The sequence below is a fragment of the Macrotis lagotis genome, chromosome 8 (genome assembly GCF_037893015.1).
Source record: "Macrotis lagotis isolate mMagLag1 chromosome 8, bilby.v1.9.chrom.fasta, whole genome shotgun sequence".
Lineage (NCBI taxonomy): Eukaryota > Metazoa > Chordata > Mammalia > Peramelemorphia > Peramelidae > Macrotis > Macrotis lagotis.
The window spans coordinates 171,341,166-171,367,714 of NC_133665.1; the positions used below are offsets into that span (position 1 = coordinate 171,341,166).

The 26,549-nt window shown below is 39.3% G+C and overlaps 1 protein-coding gene across 1 annotated transcript in view; it reads left to right on the top strand.

Annotated features, from left to right (window-relative positions):
• CADPS (calcium dependent secretion activator) overlaps positions 1 to 26,549 on the top strand; it is a 557,039-nt gene that overhangs the window by 290,910 nt on the left and 239,580 nt on the right. The window contains 1 exon segment of the mRNA XM_074198830.1: positions 20,154 to 20,265. Within this exon segment, the coding sequence (XP_074054931.1) occupies positions 20,154 to 20,265 (112 nt within the window).

Sequence of the window (26,549 nt, forward strand, 5' to 3'; positions counted from 1 at the left end):
AGCCAAACTTTACTGATCTGGCTGCTTGCTTATTCCTCCATTCTGCTTTTCTATTTTGGTATTCTGTACTTTGAACACAGTAATTGCTTGGTAAATATTTGTTAATTTAAACGGAATTAGGTTAGGGAGAGAGTTTTATGATCTCATTGATTCTCAATGTGTGGTTTGGTCCTTGCAAGGCATCTGTTTTCATAATAATACTAACAAGTTTCGTGCCAGGTTTAATAAATGTTTAATAAATGCTTGATTGATCAATACAGAAGCTATCAATAATTGGAACCCACCTAAAGAAAAGTTCCTCAGGGTCCTTGATAATTTTTAAGACAATAAAAGGCTTCTGAGATCAAAAACTTTGAGAACCACCAATATAGGAAAGTCCTAGATCTGGAATTTCTGGCTACCAATGCAGATTGACACATTTTCTATAATCTCTAAAATGTTGCCCAGAGATTGAAGGGTTCTGACTTGCCTAAGGTCACCCAATCAACATATAGCAGAGACACGACTCAAATCTGGGTCTTCCTGACTTTAAGGCCATTTCTATCCATGCTGGTGATCAGGAAACATTACTGAGATGACAAGGATGGAAGACAATATGATATCTGGGCAGCCCATTGGACTGGAGTCAGGAAGCCTGGATTTCAACCCCCACCTCTGACACTTGTAAAGTTGGGAATTGCCCACACATCCTCATCCAGAAAATGAGACTGTTGGATTTTGGAGATGCCTGAGACCTCTAAAGATATCGTATTCTATAAATCAATGCTAAGAGCTTGTGCATCAGGGTAATTAATTTAGTAGTAGCCTATAAGGTGCATGAAGGGGAGGGAGAATAAGGAGGAAGTATTGTTAGTTGAGATCAGAAAAACAATTGTTCCTATGTGACTTCATTGAATGAGAAAATGTCATGGACATGGTTGTCCTGGGACCTTGAGACTGAGTCATTGTTCCATTCTCTGTGACAGTGACCCTGGGCAGCTTGCAACATGGACAGAGGAAAATGGCCCCAGACTTCCCCAAAACTCCTGACTTTGCTATAAATGGTTTCCTTGCTCTTACTCCTTTGGTTCAATCATTTCTCCAATCACAAAGACAATTTTAATAACCCCTTCACAGAGGTCTGAGCTCTCCTTATGTCTTTTTTTTTTAGGTTTTTGCAAGGCAAATGGGGTTAAGTGGCTTGCCCAAGGTCTGAGTGCCTAAGTGTCTGAGGCTGGATTTGAACTCAGGTGCTCCTGACTCCAAGCCTAGCCGCCCTCCTTATGTCTTTATTCTTTTAATATCCCCTTACCCTAATTTAGGCACAATTATAAGATGGTGCTTGATGTTTCATTGACTGATTGGAACAAGTACTGGACATAACTAAATTTTTGCTCTTGGCAAGCCATTTAATCTCCTGGAACCTCATTTTCTTTTTTTCTCCTACCTCGTTTTAAAAAACACAATTGAGATCATATATGAGTAACAATTGGAAAATGTTGAAAATTTATGTAATTATCACTTTTAGGATTTATATTTTGTTTATTGACAACCTCAGAACTGAGAATATGATATCCATTAAGTGATATCCAATCACTTAATCAGCCTCCTGGTACCAGTCACTGTGCTAGATCCAAGGGATTACAAGTGTAAAAATCCTTGAACTCAAGGAGCTGACAGTCATTCTGGAGGGGCAGAGGAGAGTTATACTATGTCCACAGATACCAAATAAATACAGTAATGGGAGGAGGGGATCCTATCAATTGTGAAAGGTCTTTTGAAGGATATGACATTTGAGCTGACAGCTCTAAGTTGGGAGGAAGAATATTCCAGACATATGGGGAAAACCTGTGTGGAAAAGGATACTGAGGCAGGAGATGGATGCTTATATGTGTGTCTGACTGTATGTGTGTATATGTCTGGAACAACAATTAGGTAGCAGCAAATGCTGCCTTTCTACACCTAACACTCACCCCCCCCCCCCGCCTCCCTGATGATGGTAAGATAAAAAGATAAAGAAATATTTGATAATTGTAAAGTATTAGTTTTCAAATTAGGGTATTTTTATCATAACATCATCATCACATTATTTCACAGAAATATTAACATTTTAGTGGTAATTTCCAGGGACTTTTTTAGAAAAGGACTTAAAAAAATGGTGGAGAGAGGTGAGCCAGGACACTATATCATCTTACCCCTATGTGGAGAAGCAATGATTGTCTACACAAAGGAAATAAGGATTTAGCCAGGGTTCCCTGTAGCATCTACAAACAAAGGCTAACCATGGGGTGGGGGGGGGGGGAGCAAACACACCAATGAATTGCATTCCCCCTGAGGATTTCCTTTTTACTGAAATGGTCCAAAGATCTAAGCTGTGTAACTAGCACCTGAGCAGGGCACCCACAGTGGTTGCAAGCCCTTCCCAAGACTGGAAACAAAACACAGGAGTTGTTCCCACATCCCATGCTTCTTTCTTAAGTCCTGGGTGGTGGTCATAGACATGAATAAACAAAGGATCTGTCATTTAATAAGTCAATCATCCAGGCAGTTTCTTAAGCACCTAATGTGTACTGAGAGGTAACCTGGTCTTTGGAGTCATGAGGATCTGCTTTTAAGGCTTGCCTTTGGCAGCTACCACCCTAGCCCCTAACCCCTCATTTCTTGAGACCACACTCTAAGACTTTGCAAAGTAGTAAGCCGAATTAGGAGAGGGAGCTTCCTTTGATCAGAGCAATAGTAAATCCAGGTCCTTTAAGGAACAAAGATTGTCCCAAGTAATGGAAATGCAAAAATGTATCCCTGCCCTTCCCAGAAATAGATTTCTACACATCTTTCCTATTAGTAGATAAGGCTCAGTTGAAGCACAGAGCGGTTAGGTGATTTGTCCCTGAACACTTTAATAATTTGGGATCTGCATTTGACTTCAAACCTTCTCCCCATTATACCCCAAGATATTTGACCAAGTGACAGATTCCAGGGTACACAAGACTGGTGATGCTTCTTAGGCCCTATAGACCAAGTCCTCCTATGGCAATATGGTTTTATCCCAAGACCCAGCATTAAATAGATACTAGGTGTGGGGAAGCTATTGTCTGGTTCTGGACCTTTTTCCATTATTCAACTATGTCAGTGTTAGGTCCATAATTCAACAAAAGCAATTGCACTGAATTGCCTACCAGAACCCAGAAAGCATTCCTGGCAAGTCTGAAGACCCTCCCCAAATCCTTAGTGATGTTGGTGATTACCCTGCCTAGCAGGCCCTAGCCACATTACACTTCACTCACTACTCACAAACCATCTTCTCAACTTGTCAAGCAGATTCAAGACACCCGAATTCTTTATTAGTTTAGTTTAGTTTAGTTTAGTTTTTGCAAGGCAATGGTGCTAAGTGACTTGCCCAAGGCCACACAGCTAGGTCATTATTAAGTGTCTGAGACCGCATTTGAACTCAGGTACTCCTGCCTCCAGGGCCAGTGCTCTATCCACTGCCCCACCTAGCTGCCCCACCCGAATTCTTTATATTTAGTTCAGGAACCCCATTCAAGTCAACCCTACTCTTATTTCTAGAAAGTGTGCATCAATCACCCCTCATTGTCAGCCCAATCCCTGCCCAAAGTGCCCCAGCCTAGGCATCAATCTAGAGGGCTGGGGCTGCCTTAATTTTTGTTTTGGGAACTTGCAAAAGCAATCTTAATCAACGCTTTCTCATTAATGCTTCTCTGATCCTTCCTCCAAACACACAGGGGCATCTGGAACCACTGGGCAGATAGAGGATTCTTAGGCCTAGCTGGGAGTCCTCCCCTTCTATCACTAGGTTCCCCAAACAAAAGGTTTTCCTTCTTACCTGCAGCTAGTGGGTATGGAGGAAGATAGAGTTCAAGGTCAGAGTCAGGAGAAGACCTGAATGAAGTCAGAGACTGTGACAGACACATGCTGGTTGAGAGACCCTGAACACATCACTTGATCTCTGTCAAATCTCCATGGACATCTAAAAATGGAGCGAACCCCAACTTCCCAAGACTGTAGAGAAAATCAAGTGAGTCACTACATGAAGAGCACTTTGCAGGTACTCTTCTGAGCATTTAGCCTCTGTGGCCACGAGGTGGTGCCACCATGCAGGGAGCCCAGGTCCTGTAGTCGGGAAGCTCTGTGTGGGAATCCTTTCTCTAACATTTATTAGTTGTTCAGTTCCGGGCCGGACACGTCACACTTGTTTCCTCTCTATAAAATAAAGATAATAGCACCTACTTCTCAGAATTGTAAGGATCAGATGAGACATCAAGCTCTTTGCAAACCCCAAAGCACTATTCAAAAGCTATTATCATTGTCATTAGTGTTTTTTGTTAATTATTTTTTCAGGCATTATTTGACAGTAACGCAATACATTACAATGTCACAGTGAAGTACCGCTATACTGCTATTCACCCATTTCAGTCATGTTCTATTCTTCATGACCCCATTTAGAGTTTGCTTGGTGAAGACACTGGAATGGTTTGCCATTACCTTCTCCAGCTCATTTTATAGATGAGGAAACTGAGGCAAATAGGGTAAAGTCACTTTTACAGGGTCACACAGTGAATAATTCAAATTTCAGAATTCAGATTTGAACTCAGGAAGATGAGTCTTCCTAACTCCAGGGCCAGTGCTCTAACCATTGTACAACCTACCTGCCCAATACAACCGCATATTAAAATAATATTATAATAATATTACAATAACACAATAAACTGCTAATTATTTTTATTGTTAATTTCTCCATTTGTAAAATGAAGATAACACTTTTACTACAGACTTTACTGGATTGTCAGTAAATGAGGCTATTAAATCCAACCCCCATGTTTTATGGTTGAGCAAGCTAAAGACCTATTAAGTCACTTACCCAAAGTCTCTCAGATAGTAGCACATCCAATGTGTTTTCAAGGGATTTGCACTCAGGTCTTCTATCTATACAGCACTGCGCTTTTTATCAATTAAAGGTACTCTGCAACCTTAATGTACTTTGTGAGTGTGTATCATCATTAACAGTCAATCTCTAGATATCTTTCTTCAAGCCTTCCCATAAAAAGAGACACAAAAAATAATTTTATCCCCCCCCCAAAAGAGCCAGTATCTGGTTTGAAAATAAAAAAGACCAGAGAACTAAAAACCCTCAGCACTCTGGCTCCCAGACAACATAATTTCTATGAAGCCTATGCCTCATTTATGTAGATAAGAGGGAGCTCTGCTTTCAGACTCATTAATTCAACCAAACCTCCTATCAATTAGCTTTGATGAAACACACACAATGGGGTGGCCCAATTGCTTCACTTGGAGAAAAAGATCACATCAACCAGCACATAAAAAGACAACCTCTAAGAGTTTAATTCCGTTGTCCATGGGCCATCATTAACTTTTCTTCTTAGCAACGGGGACGCACTTACTTCTGCCCAGTTGAAGTTAATTGTCAACACCCAGCATGCCAAGACCATCTAACTTTGAGTGACTACCAATCATCTGCCAGTGGTGATGAATGATGGCCTTGTGCTGAGCAGCATTACCATGGTGACCACTGACATCATTCCCCAGCACCAACCTACCCTCCATCCAATTCTCCAAGTGGCCCGATTTCCCTTAAGTGGGTGTTTTCTCGGCCTTCTTGAGAATGCATTCATCAGCATCACTGTGTTGTCAAAGGTTTGGCACTTGTGTTTGCCGTCACCAAGGAAGGTTTATTCCCTTTGTGACTAATGATTTTTTTGTTGTTGTTGTTCGCAGGGGGGGAACCTAATGAAAATTACTGTTTGTATTTGGTTAGCAACATTTGTTGACAACATATGGTCTGGGAATGCTTCAGCAAATAAGGGACTTTCCACAGTAAACAGAGATATGACTGCTATCCAGCAGATGCTATTGAAATACACAGTACAAGGTTGATTCTCCCTGGGTTTTTTCCCCCATTTTTCACAAAGAATAGTCAGATCTCATCTTCCTAAACTTCCCCCAGATGCAGTGTTTCATCTCAGAAAGCAGTTGAACTGCAAAAGTAATGTTCTGTGATTTTTAAAGTGATTGGGAACCAAAAAAATCTTCCCATCTGCTCCTCACACTTATAATTTCCTAGTGATAATGATGTTGTGTGATTTACAGGAGACCACTTAGACCAATATTTCCTATAGCAGTCTTTTGACGGTATGTGTAGGAGATGGACCCAGCACATTTAGGTGGTAAAGCAAATATAGCACTGGGTCAAGAGCCAGGAAGACCTGAATTCAAATCCAGTCTCAGTCACAGCTGGGTGACCCTGAGCAAGTCATTTAACTTCTGACTCTGGATATTCACCTGTAAAATGGGGATAATAATAATCTCACAAGATTGTTGTGAAGAACAAACAAGAAAATATTTGTAAAGATCTTAGCACAGAGTCTGGAAAACAGTAAGAGTTTCTAAAATGCTAACTCCTTCCCCCCTTCCTCATGTGTTGGGTCATAGTTTCCCTGATGTCTTTCTTTCTAGAAAGAAATTCCATGGTACAAGAGACTGGAGCATCCAAACAAAGCCGCAGGTTGTCAGAGTTTGCCTAACTCTGGGGAGGCAGTTACAAAGCTGCTGCCTACAGGAGGTTTTTCTTTAAGTATATACAAACTGAGAGCTTGCCAGGAGTTCAAGTCAAGTCAACTAGTAAAGAAAGACAAAATGGTCCTTGCCCTCATGGAGCTTCCAGTCGAATGGGAGAGATAAAAAGAAAATGACATGTATAAACAAGATAAATATAGAATAAATTGGATGCAATCTCAAAAAGAAGACCCTAGTAGTAAGGACCATGAGAAGTCTTCTTACAGAAGATGTGATATTAGCTGAGTCTTGAAAGAAGCCAGGAGAGAGAGAGAGAGAGAGAGAGAGAGAGAGAGAGAGAGAGAGAGAGAGAGAGAGAGAGAGAGAGTTCCAGGTATGGGAAACCATCAATAAAAATGTGATCTACTGCGTCATTCAAGGAAGACAGTGTCATTGAATTATAAAAGTACCCAGTAGAATAAAGTGTAGGAAGAATAGAAAAGTAAGAAAATCCCATGGAGGCAATAGGGAGCCCCAAGAGTTTATTGAGCATAGATAGAGACGACTAGTATTCTGGGTTATCTCATTCAGCATCCATTTATTCAATTTTTTAATACTTCATTGATATCTTTTGCTTTTTACATCACCTTCATTTCCGAATTTCTTCTCCTCACCTTTTTTCATGTCCCCACAAAGTCTTTCTTTGAAACAAAGAATAGAAAGGAAGGATGGGGCAAGCAGGTCAACAAAATTAACCAAAACTCAGGAAGAATTTACTGATAATAGACTTCATGTTGTTGTCCCCATTTGTTACTAACTTTGGGAAAAGTAAAAAAGGAGAAAAAAATTAAAAATTGGTTGTCAAAATATCTGGTTTCAAATCCCAACTTATAAACTTGCTAGATGCATGACCCTGGGCAAGTCCCTTAACTTCTGTCTGCCTCAGTTCCCTTATCTGTAAAATGAGAGTATTAATAGCTGTTGTGATGACAAAATGCAGTGTTTGTAAAGTTCTTTTTATTTATATTTTTTTAATTTTTCTCTTTATTTAAAGCAATGGGGTTAAGTGACTTGCTCTAGGTCACACAGCTAGGTAATCATTAAGTATCTGAGGCTGGATTTGAACTCAGGTCCTCCTGACTCCAGGGTCAGTGCTCTATCTACTGCATCATCTAGCTGCCCCCTAAAGTGTTTTTTAAACCTTTAAAGAGTACCTAAGAAATTTATTAGTAATAAAAGAAATAATAGATTGATTTGGATAGACAGATAATGATTTAAGAACACTCTATTAAAAAGATGAAGCAAATATAGTGATCATAAAAATGACAATTACAATGGCTAATTATTAGCACTTTCTGGTTACAAAACATAAATATATCTATATGTATGTATATATATATTTATATATATTAGATATTTTGATTTTTTTGTCTCACAGAATTTTAAGTACCATGAATATTAGAGGTAATATTGTTGTAGATAATATAAATAGAAAGGTGAACTGGAAAAAATATACCAGTCTTGGAGTCAGAGGCCCGTAGTTCAAGTCTCAGATATGCCACTAACTATGACTGTGACTAAGCCACTTAAGTTTTCTGGGGTTTGGTTTTCTGTTTACCTGATAGAAAGGAAATTAGTATAGAAATACTTGCCATTGCTAGGTGGTACAGTGGAGAGAGCACCAGCCTGAAGGCAGGAGGCCTTGAGTTCAAATGTAATCTCAGACACATAATAATTACCTAGCTGTGTGACCTTGAGCAAGTCACTTAACCCTGCTGCCTTGCCCAAAGAAACTAAAAAAAAAAAGAAATACTTACCATTATTATTTTAGTTTTATAGGTGAAGAAACTATTTCTCAGACTCTTAACTGAAAGCCTATGATGTGGTAGTTCCATAAAAACTGTTTGTTGAGTTAAATGAGAAGTCCCTTAAGAAATCACAAAAGCATCCCATCTCTATCCAGAGGTATGCTGTCCAGCTATACTCAGCATATAGATAGGAAAGTCTCCCTGTCCCAGAGATTGTCTTCCTGGGAGCCAAGTGACATCACAGAATCATGGATCATGAATTTAGAGCTAAGAAGGATCTTAGAAGTCATAGTCCAACACCTTCTTTTTACAGATGAGGAGATCAAGGCCCACAGAGGTTAAGTCCAAGGTTTCATAGAAAATGAAGGTAAAGTGTTCAAAATTTCCTAGGTCCCAAGACCACAGACGCCAAATACTGGTTTCCGTCTATTGTATTATATTGGCACTGGACTTTAGAGAACATCCAACTACATTTTCCAGTCTAGTAAACCAACTCTAAAATTACAGAGTCAAGGTCATAAAAATCAATCCATCAATAAATTCTAGATATTTACAAAAGACAAATCTGAACATTTAATTAATTAAATGTCTTTCATATTTATTTATGTATATTTTGAGCAGTAATTGTTTTTATATTTTAATTTAATTTCCTGTACGACATCTCAGACCATTGGAGCAGTAGAGGAGATTGTCTTATTTGACCATTTGGGTAGCCTGTTCTGGATCCATTAGACTCTTTCTTGGTGAGGGGTGATCCACAGCCCTATTTCAAATTATTATCACCTTGCTCATAAACTACTGCTGCAGCTTTCTAATTGACATCTGGTTCAAGTCTCTCTGTACTTCAATATATCTGCAAAAAAGTGATTTTTCTAGTAGTATAGGTCAACGTGTATCATTTTTCTACTCAATATACCCTTAGTGTTTAGAATTAAACTAGGTAGATTAGGTTAGGTTAGATGGCCCTACCCTACCTTTCTAGCCTTGTTAAAACATTCCTCAACTTCATGCATACTATGTGCATGTGTGGTCCAGCCAGACTGATGATCCTCCTGCTCCTTTCATATGGCCCTTCATTTCCTACCTCCATGCCTTTGTACTGGTGGTTCCTTTGAATCCATGCCTGGAATGTACTCCTCGAGTTTGCTTCTGAGAATCCCCAGCTTCCAACAAAGCTCAGCTGAAACACATCCTTCTATGACAGAGGTAGGGAAATTTTTGTCTGCCAAAGGTCATTGGGATATTTATAACATCATTCGAGGGCCATACAAAATTATCAATTTAAAAATTATCCTACAATATTTGGTCAAACACTTAATTAATTCACCCCTATAAATCTAGAGTTATTGAATTTCAAATCCTGCCTCAGTTGTCTTGGCAGCACAAAGACCAAATGATTTCACCAGCCTCCTACAGGTCCATAGACAGGATGTTCCCTGTCCTTGTTCTATGAGAAGCTTTTTCTGAAGCTTCCCTTCTGTCTCCCCATTGCCAGTGCCTTTCTCACAAAATTGTCCTTAATCTATTTTGCATTCATTTTATAAAGACCTATGTGCCCATGTCTCAAAAGTTTTAGTGCAGTTTAAAGCTTTAATAACTTCAGAAATACAAAAGTCACAGCCTAATAAAGAACATAATTTAAAAGTTTAATCAGATTTCTCTATTGCTTATTTAATCTGTGAATTTTGAATGATATTTTAAAATTTTGATCCTGAAAAGAAGGTTCATCTTGTCAGTATATAAATCTCTACAAATTTCAGGATGATACTTCCTCAGAATAGGGTATTGGTGCTAGAAGTCCCCTTGATATTGGTCACCTCAGGTCCCTCTCCATTGGACTTATTCTTGTGAAGTCACATCAAAACTACTGTTCATGTTTGAACTTTGTCATTTGGATGGTCCTAAGACTAGAATTAGAAGTAAAATATTTATTATAAATATATATACAATATGTTATATATTATATACATTATATAGATTATTATATTATTAAAAATCCTTTCATTCAATGAAGAGCAACTAAGGAAAGTTTTTACAAAGTTCAAAAATTGATTAAAGTATTTAAAAATTTTTAATAATAAACCTTTGCTGTTTTTATGTTTGTTGTCCTTAGAATTCTGAAATTATAAAAATTAAAATTAAACTGAGGTTTTTGCATAGATGCAAAGGATATATGAGGATATATATATATAAATATTTGTTTATATAACCATATTGCATATTTAGAAAAAGCGAGTAATGACAAGGTATTTAAATTGAAAGTACTTAGGGAAAACATCATGTAGAAGGATTAGACTGAAAAGAATTCTCTAAGGTGGAGGTGAGAAGACATTCCAGGCATGAGATGCAACCAGAGCAAATGTCTACGGATGGGAAATGAAGTCTTTAGGAGAAGGAACAACTGCTAAATAGTATATTGTGACGAGATGAGCAATAAGACTATCTGGAGAACAAAACAACCAAAACAATAATATCATTGCTATAGCACTGGATACGTGCTAGATGCTCTGCTATATCCTTTACAATTAATATCTTGCTTGATCCTCCCAACAACCTCGGAAGGTAGGTTCTATAGCCCCATTTTACAGATGAGGAAATTGGTAAGTTGCCCATGGTGATCACACAACTTGTGAGTATTGGAGTTCAAATTTAATCTTGGGTCTTCCTGGCTTTATCCACTGTGCCACCCAGCTACCCCCAGGTTTGAAAGACTATTAAAAACAGAAAAGGACTATTGAAAACAGAAAAAAGAATTTCTGTTTGTTCCTGGAGGTAACAGAAAGCTAGTAAAGATTACAAATTAAGGAAACGGATTACTCAGATCTGTACTTAAGGAAAAATACTTTGACATCTAGGTGACATGGGGAGAAATAACAGAGGAGGGACCAATTGTGAGGCTATTAAAATTAGAAAGACACATCAGATCTAAAAGATGCTGTAGAGATAGAAAGTCACAGCTGACAACTGATTGGCTATGTGAGAGAGGGAGGAGTCATGGATTGCATTGAGATTATGAATCTGGTAAATTAAAAAAAAATGATTGCCACCTTAGTAGAAATTGAGAAATTTCATAGGTATTTTTTTAATGAGAGGGGAGAGAATATGGGGGGAAATAAGCTCTGTTTTGTAAATGCTGAGTTTGAGATGTCTATGAGATCCCTAGTTCAAAATATCCACTCCAATGGGTAATCAGTGATGTGGTTTTGAATCTCAAAAGAGACAAGGACAAGAAAGATCTACTTGTTAGTCATCTACATTGGCATCATAACTGGCATCATGACCTATTGCTTTGTATAGATAAATATCAAGTATTTAATAAATAATGGCTTGCTTTGGATGATGAGCTAGCAAAAGCGACTCAGGAGGACTGTTGGGACAGGTAGGATGAGAACCAGAACAAGTCATAAAAAAGAGATGAGAAGAAATGGCAAACCAATCCAATATCTTTGCCAAAAAAAACCTCAAGTGGGTCACAAAGACTTGGACATGAAACAATAGAAGCAACAGTGCATTCAAGAACTCTAGTCTTGGGGGTGGCTAGGTGGCACCAGTGGATAGAGCACCAGCCCTGGAGCCAGGAGTACCTGAGTTCAAATCCAACCTCAGACACTTAATAATTACCTAGCTGTGTGGCCTTGGGCAAGCCACTTAACCCCATTTGCCTTGCAAAAACCTAAAAAAAAAGAACTCTAGTCTAAAGTTCAGCTTACGCAATCAATATTTATATTTACATACAACTATTATATAAGATCAATACATATTAATGCTTCATAGTTCAAGATAGCAAAAGTCTGAGAGGTTTTTAGAAATTATAAATGATGGCTGAAAAGATCAATGCCTCTATCATATAACTGAGAGTTGTAAAGGAACTGTGGGAACATAGATTTTGAGGTGAAAGGGATCTTAGTGGACATCTAAACCCATTTGATCATTTTACAGAAGGGAGATAGAGGTTCAGGGACTTGTGAAAAGTTGTACAGCTATAGTGAGTCGTATCCAAGTATAGAATTCTAGGGATCCATTTCATTCAAAAGTCACCACTTCCTTGAAGTATGATCATTTCTACCTCTTTAATGACCCTTGGCACTTGATTCTCTCCTCTTGCTTGCCCTCTTTGCTTTCTCTTCATCCTATACCAAAGAGAACATTCTTCCAACCTTGCTTGCAACCTATTTTATCAACCTCTGATCTTTTCTAACCAAAGTACAATTTGACTACTATTCCAGGAAGTCATTAAGAGTATGTATTCATATCAATAACCAAGACCAGGATCTCAACTAATCAAAAGAGAAAAGGATTCTAGTGGAAAATAGATGAACTGATAGCTACCTTTGTGGATGACTTTTTTCCACATTTGCCAAAGTATTTTTTGAAACATGTTGGACTTGAGAACTAAATCTAAAATTAGAAGATAGAACAACAGCAAAAACCAATGGGCTTAAAATGAAATTTTAGAAATGAGATCTGAAAGCAATCAATGTTAATTAACTGTAGACTGAAATGAACCAGTTGACAAAAAAAGGATATTTAAGTTAGTTGAGAAAAAGACAAAAGGGAGGCATCATATTTTTTCTTGATTATCAATCTGTGGGATGGAGAAGTCAATTAATTTAAATGTTTTTCCCTTGTCCTAATGCAACAGAAGGTATTCTGAGATCAGAAAGAAAAGAGCATCATTTTTAATATTGAGGGAGGTTACTTGGGAAAAGAGTCCTCTGTCATCCAAACCAATCATAGTCAGGATTCAACAACAGCAACAATTAATACTAATAATAGTTATGACACTATCATCATAGAAGTGACTTGAGAAAGTTATTAGAGATCTGTTAAAAAAAAACACTGGAAAATTATATCAACACCTAGCTTTTAAGCTCAGTAGGAAGCTTCAATGCCATATTGCCTAATTAAAGGCTACAAAAATGAAACAGGAAGAACAGATCTGGAGAACAAAAATATACCAGAAATTCTGTATTGCTTTAATTAGTGATTGAAAACCAAAGAAAAAGCAATTGAAATTAAGGAAATATCACTCCTTTAAAAGGCACAAAAAAATAAAATATACACTTCAACATCAATCACAAGCTTGACCATAGAATCTTGAGAAACAAGCCAAAAAAGAGAAACCCTAAAGGAAGATGTGGAAAATTACTTTCTGGTTACAAGAAGGCCAATACAATGAAAAGGCATCTTGGATCAAGTGAGAAATAGAAAATTGGCACATTTACATAATGAATGACAGAACAGTTAAGTCAGGCAAAAAAAACCTGAGGCTTTGGATTCTCTGAAAAACTGGAAAAAGGTGAGTAGAGCCAAATAAGATTCATAATCACTACTTTAGAGTGGCACATAAACTAATAGCAAAATAATTTACCGGCTTTCTTTCAGCTATATTTACAACCGAAAGATGGAAACACCAGCATATTGTCCAAGTATAAGCCAGTTTTGTGTTTTGTTCTTTATATAGAACAGTTGTAGTCGAGGTCTATTGTGGTTCTACACAGCTTTAAATCCATTAACATTCCTACATAGAACTGAATGTGACTTCCATATTAAAAAGTCAAACCAAAATACTTTATTAATCCCTTTAATTTATATTAAATTCTATGAAATACATTAAATAGCAAATTTATAGTGTGGCATCTTTTTTTCAATGAGATCAAGGTGTCCTTTGGACTCAAGTGTAAAAATTATTCAAGTGAACCAAGAAAAGATAGATACTGAAAATTTCAAACCTTAATCCAGAGGACAATTAAATCAGTAGAAGATAATTACAAAATGCCTTAGTGTTTTCTCCTTCAAATGAGAAACATTGAGTTTACTGAGGGAAAGGCTTTGGCTAAATATGTTAAAAGACTTGCTGACATTCTGAAATCAGAGCTGAGTGAAAAAATTAAGACCATTCAAAGAGAGCTAGCTCTCTCTGCTTTATCTCACATCATTCGGATGCATTCTGCCACTCTTCTCCTTCAACTCTCTCTCACATAGAAAGATGGCCATTCTCCTTGACAAGGCAAAGCTTTCTTCATATACACAAGTCATCTGATTCCATTCCACGTTCTCCAGGAGATTGTGCTGTCATCCGTACTCTCTTTAGTTTTCTATTTCTCTCTGGCTACTGATTTGCTTCTATGTGGCTTACCTTCCCTATATGACTATGTTCATGTCTCCCCCATCCCCAAACTTTGATCCATCCATCCCCATGGTCCCCATCACCTCATATCTCTTCTCTCTTTTATGATAAAAATATTTTAAAAGACATCTACACTAGGTGCTTTCCTTTCACTTTCATCTGGATTTTCTACAGTCTGACTTGAGATCTCATCATTAAACCAAAATTGCTATATCTAGAGTTATTAATGTTTTCTGAATTGTGAAAATAAATGGCCTTTTCTCAGTCCTCATCACTCCACCTCTCTGCAGTCTTTGACACCATTGATCACCCAGTTTTCCTGGGCTTCCTCTTCTGTCTCGATTTCTATGACGTTCTTTTATCCTGGTTCTCCCACTTCTCAGCTCCTTTGTTGGATCTCTACCTATTACTGATAAGTGAACTTTCTCCACTTCTTCTCTGTACTGTTTTGATTGGTGATCACATTGGCTCTTATGAATTCAATTACAATCTTTCTACAAAGATGATTTGTAAATCTACTCATTAAGTGTAACTTCTCCCCAAACCTCCAGTCGTGCATTTCCAACTGCTTATGAGACACGTAAATTTAGCATATCCAAAACTAAATGAATCTCCCCCCCCCGCCCTGAACTTCCCTATATTATCAAGGATGCCATCATTCTCTAGTCACCCAGGCTTCTCACTATCTTTTACCTATCATACCCGATTATTGTCAAGTCCTCTTTGTTTTACTTTCACAACATCTTCTGAATATGCCTCCTTTTCTCCTCTGACATTGCCACCACCCTAGTGCAGCCCTTCATCACCTGGACTACTCTAATCACCCCGTCACCACATTAGTTTGGGTCCTTGGCGTGCCTAACTTTAGTCTCTCCCAACTAGAATCCATCTTTCACCGAACTATGCAACCAATCTTCCCAAGGCCTGGATTTGACAATATCACTCCTCTATTCAATTAACCTCGATGGCTCTCTATGTGCAGGATCAAACATAAAATTTGTTTTGCATTCCAAGTCTCATAACTTAACTCCCTCCTAACTCTTCAGTCATCTTACACCTTAATAGCACATATGTATTCTGTAATCCAGTGACCTTGACCTTATTGTTGCTCTTGGCACAAGACAATCCATCACAGTCTATCCTTCATGTTTGGAATTCTCTCCCTCTTCAGCTCTGCCTCTTCAATTCATTTGCTCCTTTAAAGTCTCAGCTTTAGTTCTACTTTCTATAAGATGCTTTTATAATGATGAGGATGATGATGACTGTTGACAGCTAGTATTTATATAATGTTTTATGGTTTGCAAAGTACTTTATACATGTTAACTCATTTAAGCCCCACAACAACTCATGTGAGGTGGGTGCTATTTTTTCCTCACTTTACAGAGGAGGAAACTGAGGCACAGAAATCCAGTTAGCAGGAGACAGCTAAGTGGATAGAGCACTGGATCTAGAGTCAACAAGACTTGGGTTCAAAATCTTACCTCAGACATTTACTAGCTATATGACCCTGGGTAAGTCATTTAATCTCTATTTGCCTTACTCCACTGGAAAAGGAAATGACAAATCACTCCAATTCTTTGACAAAATAAACATTGGACATTAAGGTGTGCAATGTGGTTAAGTGTTCATGGAGAGTCAGACATAACTGAACAGCTGAAGCATCACACAGCTAGTAAGTGTCCAAGGAAGGATTTGAACTCAAATCTTCCCGATTCTGAGGCTTAGGCTCTATTCACTGAATCCCCAGTTCTCCTTAATTCTAGTATCTTCCCTTTGATTATCTGCAGTTTATCGTATATGTATCTTTTCTAAATGGTTGTTTGCATGTTGTCTTCCCTATTAGCCTGTGACTCTTTGTGAGCATGAATTGTTTTTCATTTTTCTATGTACATCCAAGCCTTTAACCCAAGTCCTGGTCCATTGTAGGCATTTAATAAATAATTATGGATTGACTGTTGATGAGGTCATATCATTGTATGCCTTCCATAACCTCTGGTCTACCTGTACTTGGGCCATATCCTTGAATTAACAATTAACCTAAACTTAAAGCTCTTCCATTCCAGTCTGGTTTGGAGTGGCAGAGCTTCATTTGATTGCTGATGGATAGTCATGGCTTTGGAATTGACAGCACACCTCATGACTGGTCTAAAGTCATCTTGGAAAACCTAATACCAGCTGCTGGCCTAAGGAAAAAGAAAACATGGAAATACCATTCCAAAGGATAGATTGCCTGTCATCGATCTATTCTGATCTTTAGCAGACACCATCTGTTTGAACTGAATCCAGCTGATGTGATCTTATTCTTCCCAGATGGAGATCCCACAGCAGAGGCTCAGTTCAATTTTTAACTATTCTCAAGTAACACTGGTCAAATTGTGACTATAGTGCCAATGTATTTGGCACCAGAAATTCAGTTTGGACTATTTCCTCCAAAGCAAGAGAGACAATCCCTAGGAAACCAGCCCACTGGGTAGAGGTTCCTGAAACTGTGTTGATGCTCTTCTCTCAGTTCTATCTTTACCACAGACACACACACACACACACACACACACACACACACACACGGCAGGAAGTAAAAAAGGAAGAGATTATGTGCACATGTTCATTACCCTGCTGAATAATATCTCCAAGGATCAAAAATTCTAGTAAATTAATTTCCATAAGAAATCCATCTCTATCCTTGTGACCACACAATATCCCAAGCAATTTTATTTTCATCACCCATAATTGAATCATCATCCCTTACATCTGTATAATTCTTTACAATATTCAAAGTAGTTTTCATATATATGATCTCATTAGTTCATTATGCCATTAGTTGGGGAAGAATACTGAAGAATCAGGTTAAAATTCATTCTTTGCTGTTTGCTACCTGGAGCTTCTCCATTTCACAGACCAAGTTTTGCTTATGAAATAAGAATGGAGAAAGCAGACATGAAATTTTCTCTTCCTTCCTTCTTTGTAAAGGCCAAGCTGAATGATCCTTACATAGACTGTCAGACTCATTTGATCCATTGATAAGCTAGATAGCCTTTTAAATCTTTTTTGTTCTTTTATTTCTCTTTTTTCTATTTTTTTCTGACTCACTGGGTAAGGGAAGGTTTTGGATTACAGATCAAAGATTTAAAGTCCAAAAGAACCTTGGAAGCCACTGCATTCAAAATCTTCATTTTAGACAAAAACAATTAACCAAAAGCCAGAAAGTCAATGATCTGCCTGTCAGAGGGCTTGTAATGTGTTGTAGCCTGCCTTCAAGCTTAAGATTTGCTGACTCCAAATTCTTACTCTACCCACTCTAACATCTACTCAAATAACATGATCTCTACAAAAAGCAAAAAACAAATGCTTGTTTGATTGCATTTCATTCAATCCCTTCATGCTACCAAAGAGAAAACAGAAGCTCAGAGAGTTAAAGATTCTATCTAGACTTCTATGGCATTATTTTATCCTGGTTCTCCTACTTCTCATATCCTTCTCCAATCTACTTTGTTAGACCTATATCTATTACTTACATGTGTCCCCCCAATACTATATTTCTTCTTCCTCTATAATATTTTGATTGCCTCTTATGGATTGATTGGCTCTTATGGATTCAATTACCATCTTTCTACAAAGTTGATTTCTAAATTTATTCATTCAGCCTAACTTCTCTCCAGACCTCCAGTCATAAATTTCCAACTGCTTATGAGACACTTAAACTTAGCATGTCCAAAACTAAACTCAGTTTGTTTTCCTAGTTAGTGGCAGAACACAGATTTGAATCCAGGTCTCCTAAATGACTTCTAAAATGTTAGTCATTTAGTCTACATGCACATTGGGCTTCCCTAACTACACTGAGTATTGAGCTAAATGTCCTTAACCAAGGGCATACAGTCCTTCCTTCAAGAAGTTTTTATTCTCAATGTTCGATACTGACACCAGTGAATACATGCCTATCAATGAGGGGAAGGGGACATGAGAAAATGCTATTCTCATTCAGCATGGCTCTGCAATGGACATAATGATTTCTGAGAGATTGCTAGGGAAGGAAGGAAGGAAAGAAGGCAGGCGGGAAGGAAGGAAGGAAGGAAGGAAGGAAGGAAGGAAGGAAGGAAGGAAGGAAGGAAGGAAGGAAGGAAGGGAGGGAGGGAGGAAGGGAGGGAGGGAAGGAGGAAGTAAAGGAAGGAAGGAGGAAGAAAGACAGAAAGTCAGACAGAAAGAAAGGGAAAGAAGGAAAGAAGGGAAGGAGGAAGAATAGAAGGAAGAGAGAAAAGGAGGAAGGAAACAAGAAAAGATGGAAGGGAGGGAGGAAAGAAGAAAGGAAGGATGGATGGAAGAAAGAAAGAAAAGGAAAGAAGGGAGGGAGGGAAGGAGGAAGGATAAAAGGAAGGGAGGAAAGGAAGAAGGAAGAAAGGAAAGATAGATGGGAGGTAGGAAAGAAGGAAGGAAGGATAGATGGAAGAAAGGAAAAGAAAGAGAGAAAGAAAGAAAGAGAAAGAAAGAAAGAAAAGAAAGAAAGAAAGAAAGAAAGAAAGGAAGGAAGGAAGGAAGGAAGGAAGGAAGGAAGGAAGGAAGAAAGAAAGAAAGAAAGAAAGAAAGAAAGAAAGAAAGAAAGAAAGAAAGAAAGAAAAAGGAAGAAAGGAAGGAGGAAGAGAGGGAGGGAAGGAGGAAAGGAGGAGGGGAGGAAGAAAGGAAAGAAAGAAGCAACAATTGTGGTAATTTTCTGAACATCTGTCTTTCAATCAGAGATGACTTTGGTTCAGATTCTGCCTCTGATCCAAGTTATATGAGCAACAGAGACTTGTTTAACCTTTCTAAGCTCCGTTTGCTCATCTAATAGGGATTCTATTGCCCCATCTTCTGCCTCCCAGAATGGCATAGCGATGGAGAGAAGGAGTTAGCACCAAGAAGATTTGGATTCAGTTCTTTCCTCTGAGACATAAGGCCTGGGTGTCTCTGGCAAGTCACTTCAGTCTCTGAGTGCTCCTGCTGCTCTCAGAGAGGGCGAAGTTGTTTTATGTACGACTTGCAAAACTGACTTGATAAGAGGACTTGCCTTATCCAAAGCTTTTTCTTTCTAAGGAAACTGCAGGTCAAGTCGCTGTCCAAATGATTTATGGGCCAGCCGTGCGCTCTGCAAACCTTCAAGGACTGTACAAAGAGCAGTCAGCCTTTCTTCAGTTGTTCCTAGAATGGGGTTGAGGTTCATCTTAGCAGATGTAAGCCCTCAAACGTACTCCTCCTCAACTCTCACCTCCAACATGCTTCCGAGCACCAAATCAATACCTCCTTTTAAAGGCAAACCACATTAGCTGAAGCAAAGCGAATGGCCCAATTGCTGCCTGGGGATGGCTGCAGCCAGATGAGGTGAACCTTAAAACATGTGGCATAAATTACCAAATGTCAGCCGCTGTGGGGCCTTATTTGGAACACATTTTCACATGGAAATGTGACGGGGGGGGGGGGGGGGGGGGGGGGGGGGGGGGGGGCAAGTCCTCCCCCCCGGGGAACTGAAGTTCGTGTTCAATCCAAATGATCCCTGGGAGCCTGCTGCATAAACAGTGGGAACTTTCTGAGCATCTGTCTTGAATGTGTCTCACAAGTTAATTAACACATTTTGTCACTCCTCCAGCTTTCGTGGGAGAAGGGTGACAGACAGTGCCACCCTGAAGTTGGGTCAGGTGACAAAAGATCTCAAAAACTGCCCTCTCTGATTGTGTCTGCAGGTGGGGGACACAAGGTGACTTCTCCACAAGCCACGCCCTGCCAGCTGTAAAGGTGAAGCTGTTCACTGAAAGCACAGGTGTCCTGGCCTTGGAGGACAAAGAGCTCGGTCGGGTAAGGACATGTAAGGGCCTGGACAAGAGATCGCCCGTGTGGACCAAAACAGCGGTCTCCTGGCCTGAGAATGTTATGACTGTTCTCCCTTCACTCCTCAAATCAGAGATAGCATGTAATAATGTAGAAAAGAATCATTTTTCCAATCTTATCCTATAGAGGATTAACCAGTTTAGGAAAGGGAACGATGGTTGGGAATAATGCTTTTTGGATGTTAGCCACAAGACTAATAGGAGACCTAATCACCTTAAAGGGACAAGCAACAGAACCGAAATAACAGAAATAATTTTTTTTTCATGGCTGCAGAGATGGGTATGATCAGAAGATATCATACATTTAGCACTAGAAAAGACTTTGGAGACTATCTAGTCCAACTCTCTCCCTTTACAGAGGTTAAAAAGACAGAATCACAGATCTAGTGCTGGAAGGACCTTTGATGTCATTGGGTTTTACAGACAAGGAAGAAGGGGCCTGGGTCACTCAGAAAGTCATTAGAAGAGTCGGATTTGAACTCACCTCCTCTGATTCCAAATCTCAGACTCTTTTTGTATGTACATTGTCCAAATTCACAGAACTGAGATACTACCCCACATCCTCTGAACCAAAAATCTAATGTTCTTTCTTTCTGCTATTTTAATTTCTGGAATAAGACAAGCATTTCCATAACGAAGTATGGAATATATATGTGTGTGTGTGTGTGTGTGTGTGTGTGTGTGTGTGTGTGTGTGTGTGTAAAATCAAGCTATATGCTCTTCTATTTACTAGCTTTTCCTCTGAAGGTAGATCTTATCTTCCTTCCTATAGCTTTTGTAATTAATCTGAGTATTTAAAATAGTCAAAATGACTTAGTTACTCAAAGTTATTTTTCAAACAGCTACCCAGAAGGTCCCTCAATGTTCTTTCTCTTGCCCCTTAGTGTGTCCTGCATATTTTTTTTATACTTTTATTACAGAGAAAGGAGTTTCCAGCATAATGAGTCTACCCCACACATGAAGCAATATTCTCTGGATTAAGCATACCCAGAGCTAATAACATCCCTTAGATCTATTCAAGCATGGATTTTTTTTTTATTCATTTGCCTTTTGTTCTGGCCCCACTGGCTCTTTTATGATTGGCATGTTGCTCTTGATTTTTTTCATGCATTTAACCTGATTCTCTCAATGTTTTAACCAACGATAGTAATGTGAGTAGCCCCAACTAAAGAATTAATTCTGTCTGCCACCTATAAGAAGTCAGAGACTATGAGCTAAAAGAACCTAAAGTCCCTTTTTTTCTTAATTTTATTTTACAAAGCATTTATTAGATGCCCACTGTGTGCAGTGTTTGATACTGGGTAAAAATGCAAACTTTAGATGCAGTCATTTGTCAAATACACACCATATCCCAGGCCTCTATTAAGTGTTGGAGATATAAAAAGGAGGGTAAAAATAGTCCTACCTTCCATCAGCCTACATTTTAATGGAGGGGGCAGTATATAAATAATTAGATGCCTACAAATCAAACTCAGAGTAGGGAAAAGAATCCTGAGAGGGAACATCATTAGCAGCTTGGAGGATGCAGACAGGCCTGCGGAAGGGAGGATCTGATCTGTACCTTTTAAGAAGCCATGGAAATGAAAAGACAGAAATAAGAAGAAGGAGCAGTCCAAGTTTGGGGCACACTGAGGACAAAGGTAAGGCATGGTATCTGTCCTCAAAAAACTTATGCTCTGGTAGTAGAAACAACCAGCGCTACTGGGGCATGACGGACTTTTTGTTCCCACACTTAATGGCCCCAAATTTCTGGACCATCCTGTTCGTCTGCGAGTTTTTCATAGTCTTCCCCTCCCCTTTTTCTGCCCCTGGCGGCCTATTTACTGGCTCTTTTCCTACTGGTCATGTAACTGCACAGTCTAAATCAGTCTATCTTCTTCTCCGTCACATCGTTGTTATTTTTCAGTCATAGCTGACTCTTTGTGATCCCATCTGGGGTTTTCTTGGCAATGTTACCGGAGTGGCTCACCACTTGCTTCTCCAGTTTATTTTCCAGAAGAGGAAACTGAGGCAAACAAGTTAAACTTTCTCAGGTTCACATAGCTAATCAGTGATGGTGATCATATTTGGATTCAGGTCTTTCTGACTCCTGATCTGGTGCTTAATCCACTGTGCCATTTTGCTGCTCCTTCTCCATCACATAGTCACTTCTCAAATACCAGCTTTAATCTGTTACAGACTTGGAAGCTAGGCAAATGAGCTTGTTATAGCCATGTGAAAAATTAAAGTAAACAGGCTCTGAGTAAAGGGAGGTGGGGGGGGGGGCATAGTCCACCCTGACAAAAGTCCTCAGATTTTACAACTACTACTGAGAAAACTATTCCCAATGATCATTTGGATTGAATATAAATTTAAGTTGAAGGAAAATTTTTCCCTATTTACCCCCAAATTTTCCTTATTAGGGATCAATTCCTTTTTTTCTGGACAATATTCAGAATAGTCAGTCTTGTGACATCTGGATGCACAAGAGTTACTCTACAAAGCTATTTTTCCAGATAAACCTCTATAGAGCTATCCACTTTGGCTAAAATACCCAGATAACTAAATAACCCTGCTACTCTTAAATTTTGTTGGTTTTCAATGGTCCAAGGGTTGCATACAACAAGTTAAATTGAAAACATACTGGATCTGGAGTCAGGAAATGTGTGTTTGTAAACTTGGTTCTTCTACCTACTGTATGACCTTAGTAAAGTCCCCTAACCTTTGGAGCTCCGATTCTCTAAATGAGGAAGGTGCATTGATGACTTCTAAGATCCCTTCCATAATTAGAGTCTGTAAGTCTATGCCCCACAAAGGAGTCAGGACAGGTGATTTATCAGGACACAATGCGTCAGAGTCAAGAGCTTTTGCCTCTTGTCCTGTCCTTTCCATTAAGTAGTTGTATGATTCTGAGAAACTTCTTTCGCTATCTTTGCCTCCATTTTCTCATTTGGAGGAGAAGGGATTTGGAACAGATTCACGATATGGCCTTTTCCAGCTTCCAGGACTCTCTACTAGAATAAATCTCATTTTCAAAGGATGTGTGTGTGTATGTGTGGGTGCATGTGTATGTGTATGTAATGGGGGGGGGGAGTAGAGAATGGGTGGTTCATATCATAGTCACAAATGAATGCCCAGAGGACCTGGCCACGGATGTCCTTTCCAAGTGTCCCCCTAGATCTGTTAAAGTGTTAACTCAGTGGTATCAGGAACTATGAACATCAAAGAGGAAGCACATGACACATGTGGACCTCAGCTGAGTCGGTTAAGAAAATATTTGCCGGCCAAGAATGTCCAGATGAGGTGTCTGTTCTAATCTTGGCCTTGGACACACAGGAGGACCCTCATAACTCCGTGCGGTTGACAAAATGGAAAGGGCTGTGTGAACATATCAGGTCTTGCAGAAGACTAGATGGAGCTAATAGAACATCCCCGCCAACCTCCCCTTCTGTCTCATTGGCTGGCGGGGGCCTCCTCAGATTGAGACCATGCCATAGCAGGACTCTTTGTGAAGAGGCCGGTAATGAGCCGAGCTGGGCCACTGTCGGCTCCAACAAATGGACAGCATATTGTGTGTGGGAAAAGCGTCCAGACTCCATATGGTGGAAGGCAGATTAATGAGCTTGAGAGCGCTGGTCGCCTAGTGCTTCTCACACTTTGCTTTTGCCAGCGAAGTAGGACAGCAGGGAGTCAGGGGACTTTTCCTGCTGCTATTCCCAACCCTGTGGCTCAGTTCTGGCTTCCTCCTGCTCCCTTTCTCCCCTCCTTCTTTCTCCCTTTCTCCATTGTTCTAATTCTGCTCGTGCCAGCTCAGCACCTGGTCATGGACATCTCCCAGGCTTCTGAAACTGGGGCCTCTAGAATTGGACAGGATCCTAGAGCTCCTCTAGTGCAAGTCTCTCATTTTACCAGTGAAGAAATTGAGACCCCAGGAGATAAACTGTAAGTGATTAATACATTCGGTGGAGCTAAAATTGCCTGAGGTTGCCCTAGGAAGAAAAACCAGCCCTTCCTCTCCCAGACTCTCTAGAAAGAGCATGAATCAAAACCACTGAATTTTGCCGTTCCACCATCTTTTCATTTGAACTCAACTCAATTCAATTCAAGAAAGCCCATTAAGTGTGTGCTATGTCTAATTATTATACAAGGCATCTGGAACGAAAAGGCAAAAACAAAACCTATATTTGCCCTCCAGGAACTTATATTCTATTGAGATACATGTGATAGACAAGATTTGGTCGGAGAAGCTAGGTCAGGCTGATGATGGAAATGTTTGTCCTTCATTCTCAAAGAAGACCATGACATCAGGGAGGTGATGCCATGACAAGCGTGCGAATTGGATTTGAGTGAGGAGGGACCGTGTTAAGTCCCCAACCTCACTTTCTCCTCCAGAGCCATCTGGGTCCAACAGTCAGATATGAATCAGGATGGCGGAGGGGGATATGAGGCAATCAAGGTTAAGTGACTTGCCCAAGGTCTCACAGTTAGGAAGTGTTGAGTGTCTGAGATTGGATTCAAACTCCCATCCTCCTGACTCTAAGGCCATTGAGCTACCCACTGTACCATCTAGCTGCCTATCTAGCTTAAGCTAGATGGATAGGGGAAAGGGATGTTAGCTATATGAATGAAGGAGAGGGTTGATAAGGAAGAAGAAAGGGTCAAGGATGACTCAGGTTATGAACTTAAGTAGTTATTAACTAGTGAAACAGTTCCTGTCCTCAAAGAATTTGCATTTTATTGGAGAAGAGAATGTGTCTCTGTGTGTGTATATATATAAATAAATACAAAGTAATTTGAGGTAGAGAGGACATCAGCAGTTGAGGGGATCAGCAAAGGTCCCATGAAATATAGTAAGTGACTAAGCATTGAATAAGAGCTTTATTTTTATAAGGGTTTTTTTTTTCAAGGCAGTGGGGTTAAGTGGCTTGCCCAAGGCCACACAGCTAGGTAATTAGTAAGTGTCTGAGGCTGGATTTGAACCCAGGTCCTCCTGACTCCAGGGCCTGTGCTCTATCCACTGTACCACCTAGCTGTCCCCCAAATTTTTATTTTTTTAAATAAATCTATGACTAGCAATATAATTCCTGGTGAAGAATTCCTTCTACCAAGATAGTTCAGTACAACCTCTTCAGATATATATCTATTACCTCACCTTGTCTCTACTCAATATTACAATTCCTTCAGTATTTATTGTAACCTCATTCTTGTATTTGCAAAGTAAATACAAAATAATTTGTTAATCAATCAAGAAGTCATTCAGAAAGCTTTTTGTTAAGTGATTGCCTCCAGGGAGGACTCTAGTAAGTGATAGATAAGATAGAATAGTTGGTACTCAAACTAAGCTCTGAAACAATACTCAGATGCAGAAGGCTAGACTCCAGCTATTCCAAGACTTTGACATCTCTCCTTTGGAATTTCAGCTGTGATGTTTCATTTTCCTTGTATAAAGTCAAAAGGCAGCTTATTCTTCTGCCCTCTTGGACTTCTTTGAGAAAGAAGCCCAATTAGAAGATAACTTTCACACTGTATCACATGAACCAAACATTTTATTGACTACCCAGTCACTATATAAATTTCAAATCTCTCAACTCCAATCACAAATCCAAGAATGAGAGAGTCACTCTAGAAGACATTGCCTGATCCCCCTACTCTCAGTTCCAAGTACATTTCCTATCCTTCAATTGCCCTGTTGTGTGACCCTGGAAACATCTGGCCAGTTTTGTCTCTTAGTTTCTTCATCTGTAAGATAAGAAGGGTAAACTTGATGGTCCCTAAATCCTATAGTGATACAAAACTAATGGGAATCTGAACCCAGGTCTTCCTGGTTGAAGTCCCAGAACTCTGTCCATCCCACCAGCCTACTTCCCACTTATATGTGTCCACGTTATTCCCTCTGATAGAATGAAAGCTCCTTGAGGGCAGAAGCTATTTTTTTCTCTTTGTTTCCATCACACAGTAGGTGCTTAATCAATGCTCATTGATCCACTAGTTGGTTTTTTCAGGAACTTGTTCTATGACTACATACTAAACCAACCTCTTCTGCGAGCTGGAGCCATGTAAAGGAGAAGATGGAATGCATTTTCTGTGACATTCTCCTGAAGTCTGCACACTGAGAGAAACAAAACTCATGATTACAGGATGAGTTAGCTTTCCTAAATGAATGGCCAAATACCTGTGCAAAGTGTCCTTTTTACCTATGTTTGGTGCAAGACCTGTGGTTTCCTTCATATAGAGAAGGAACTCCTAGGGCCAAAACTCCTCTGTAGATGCAGA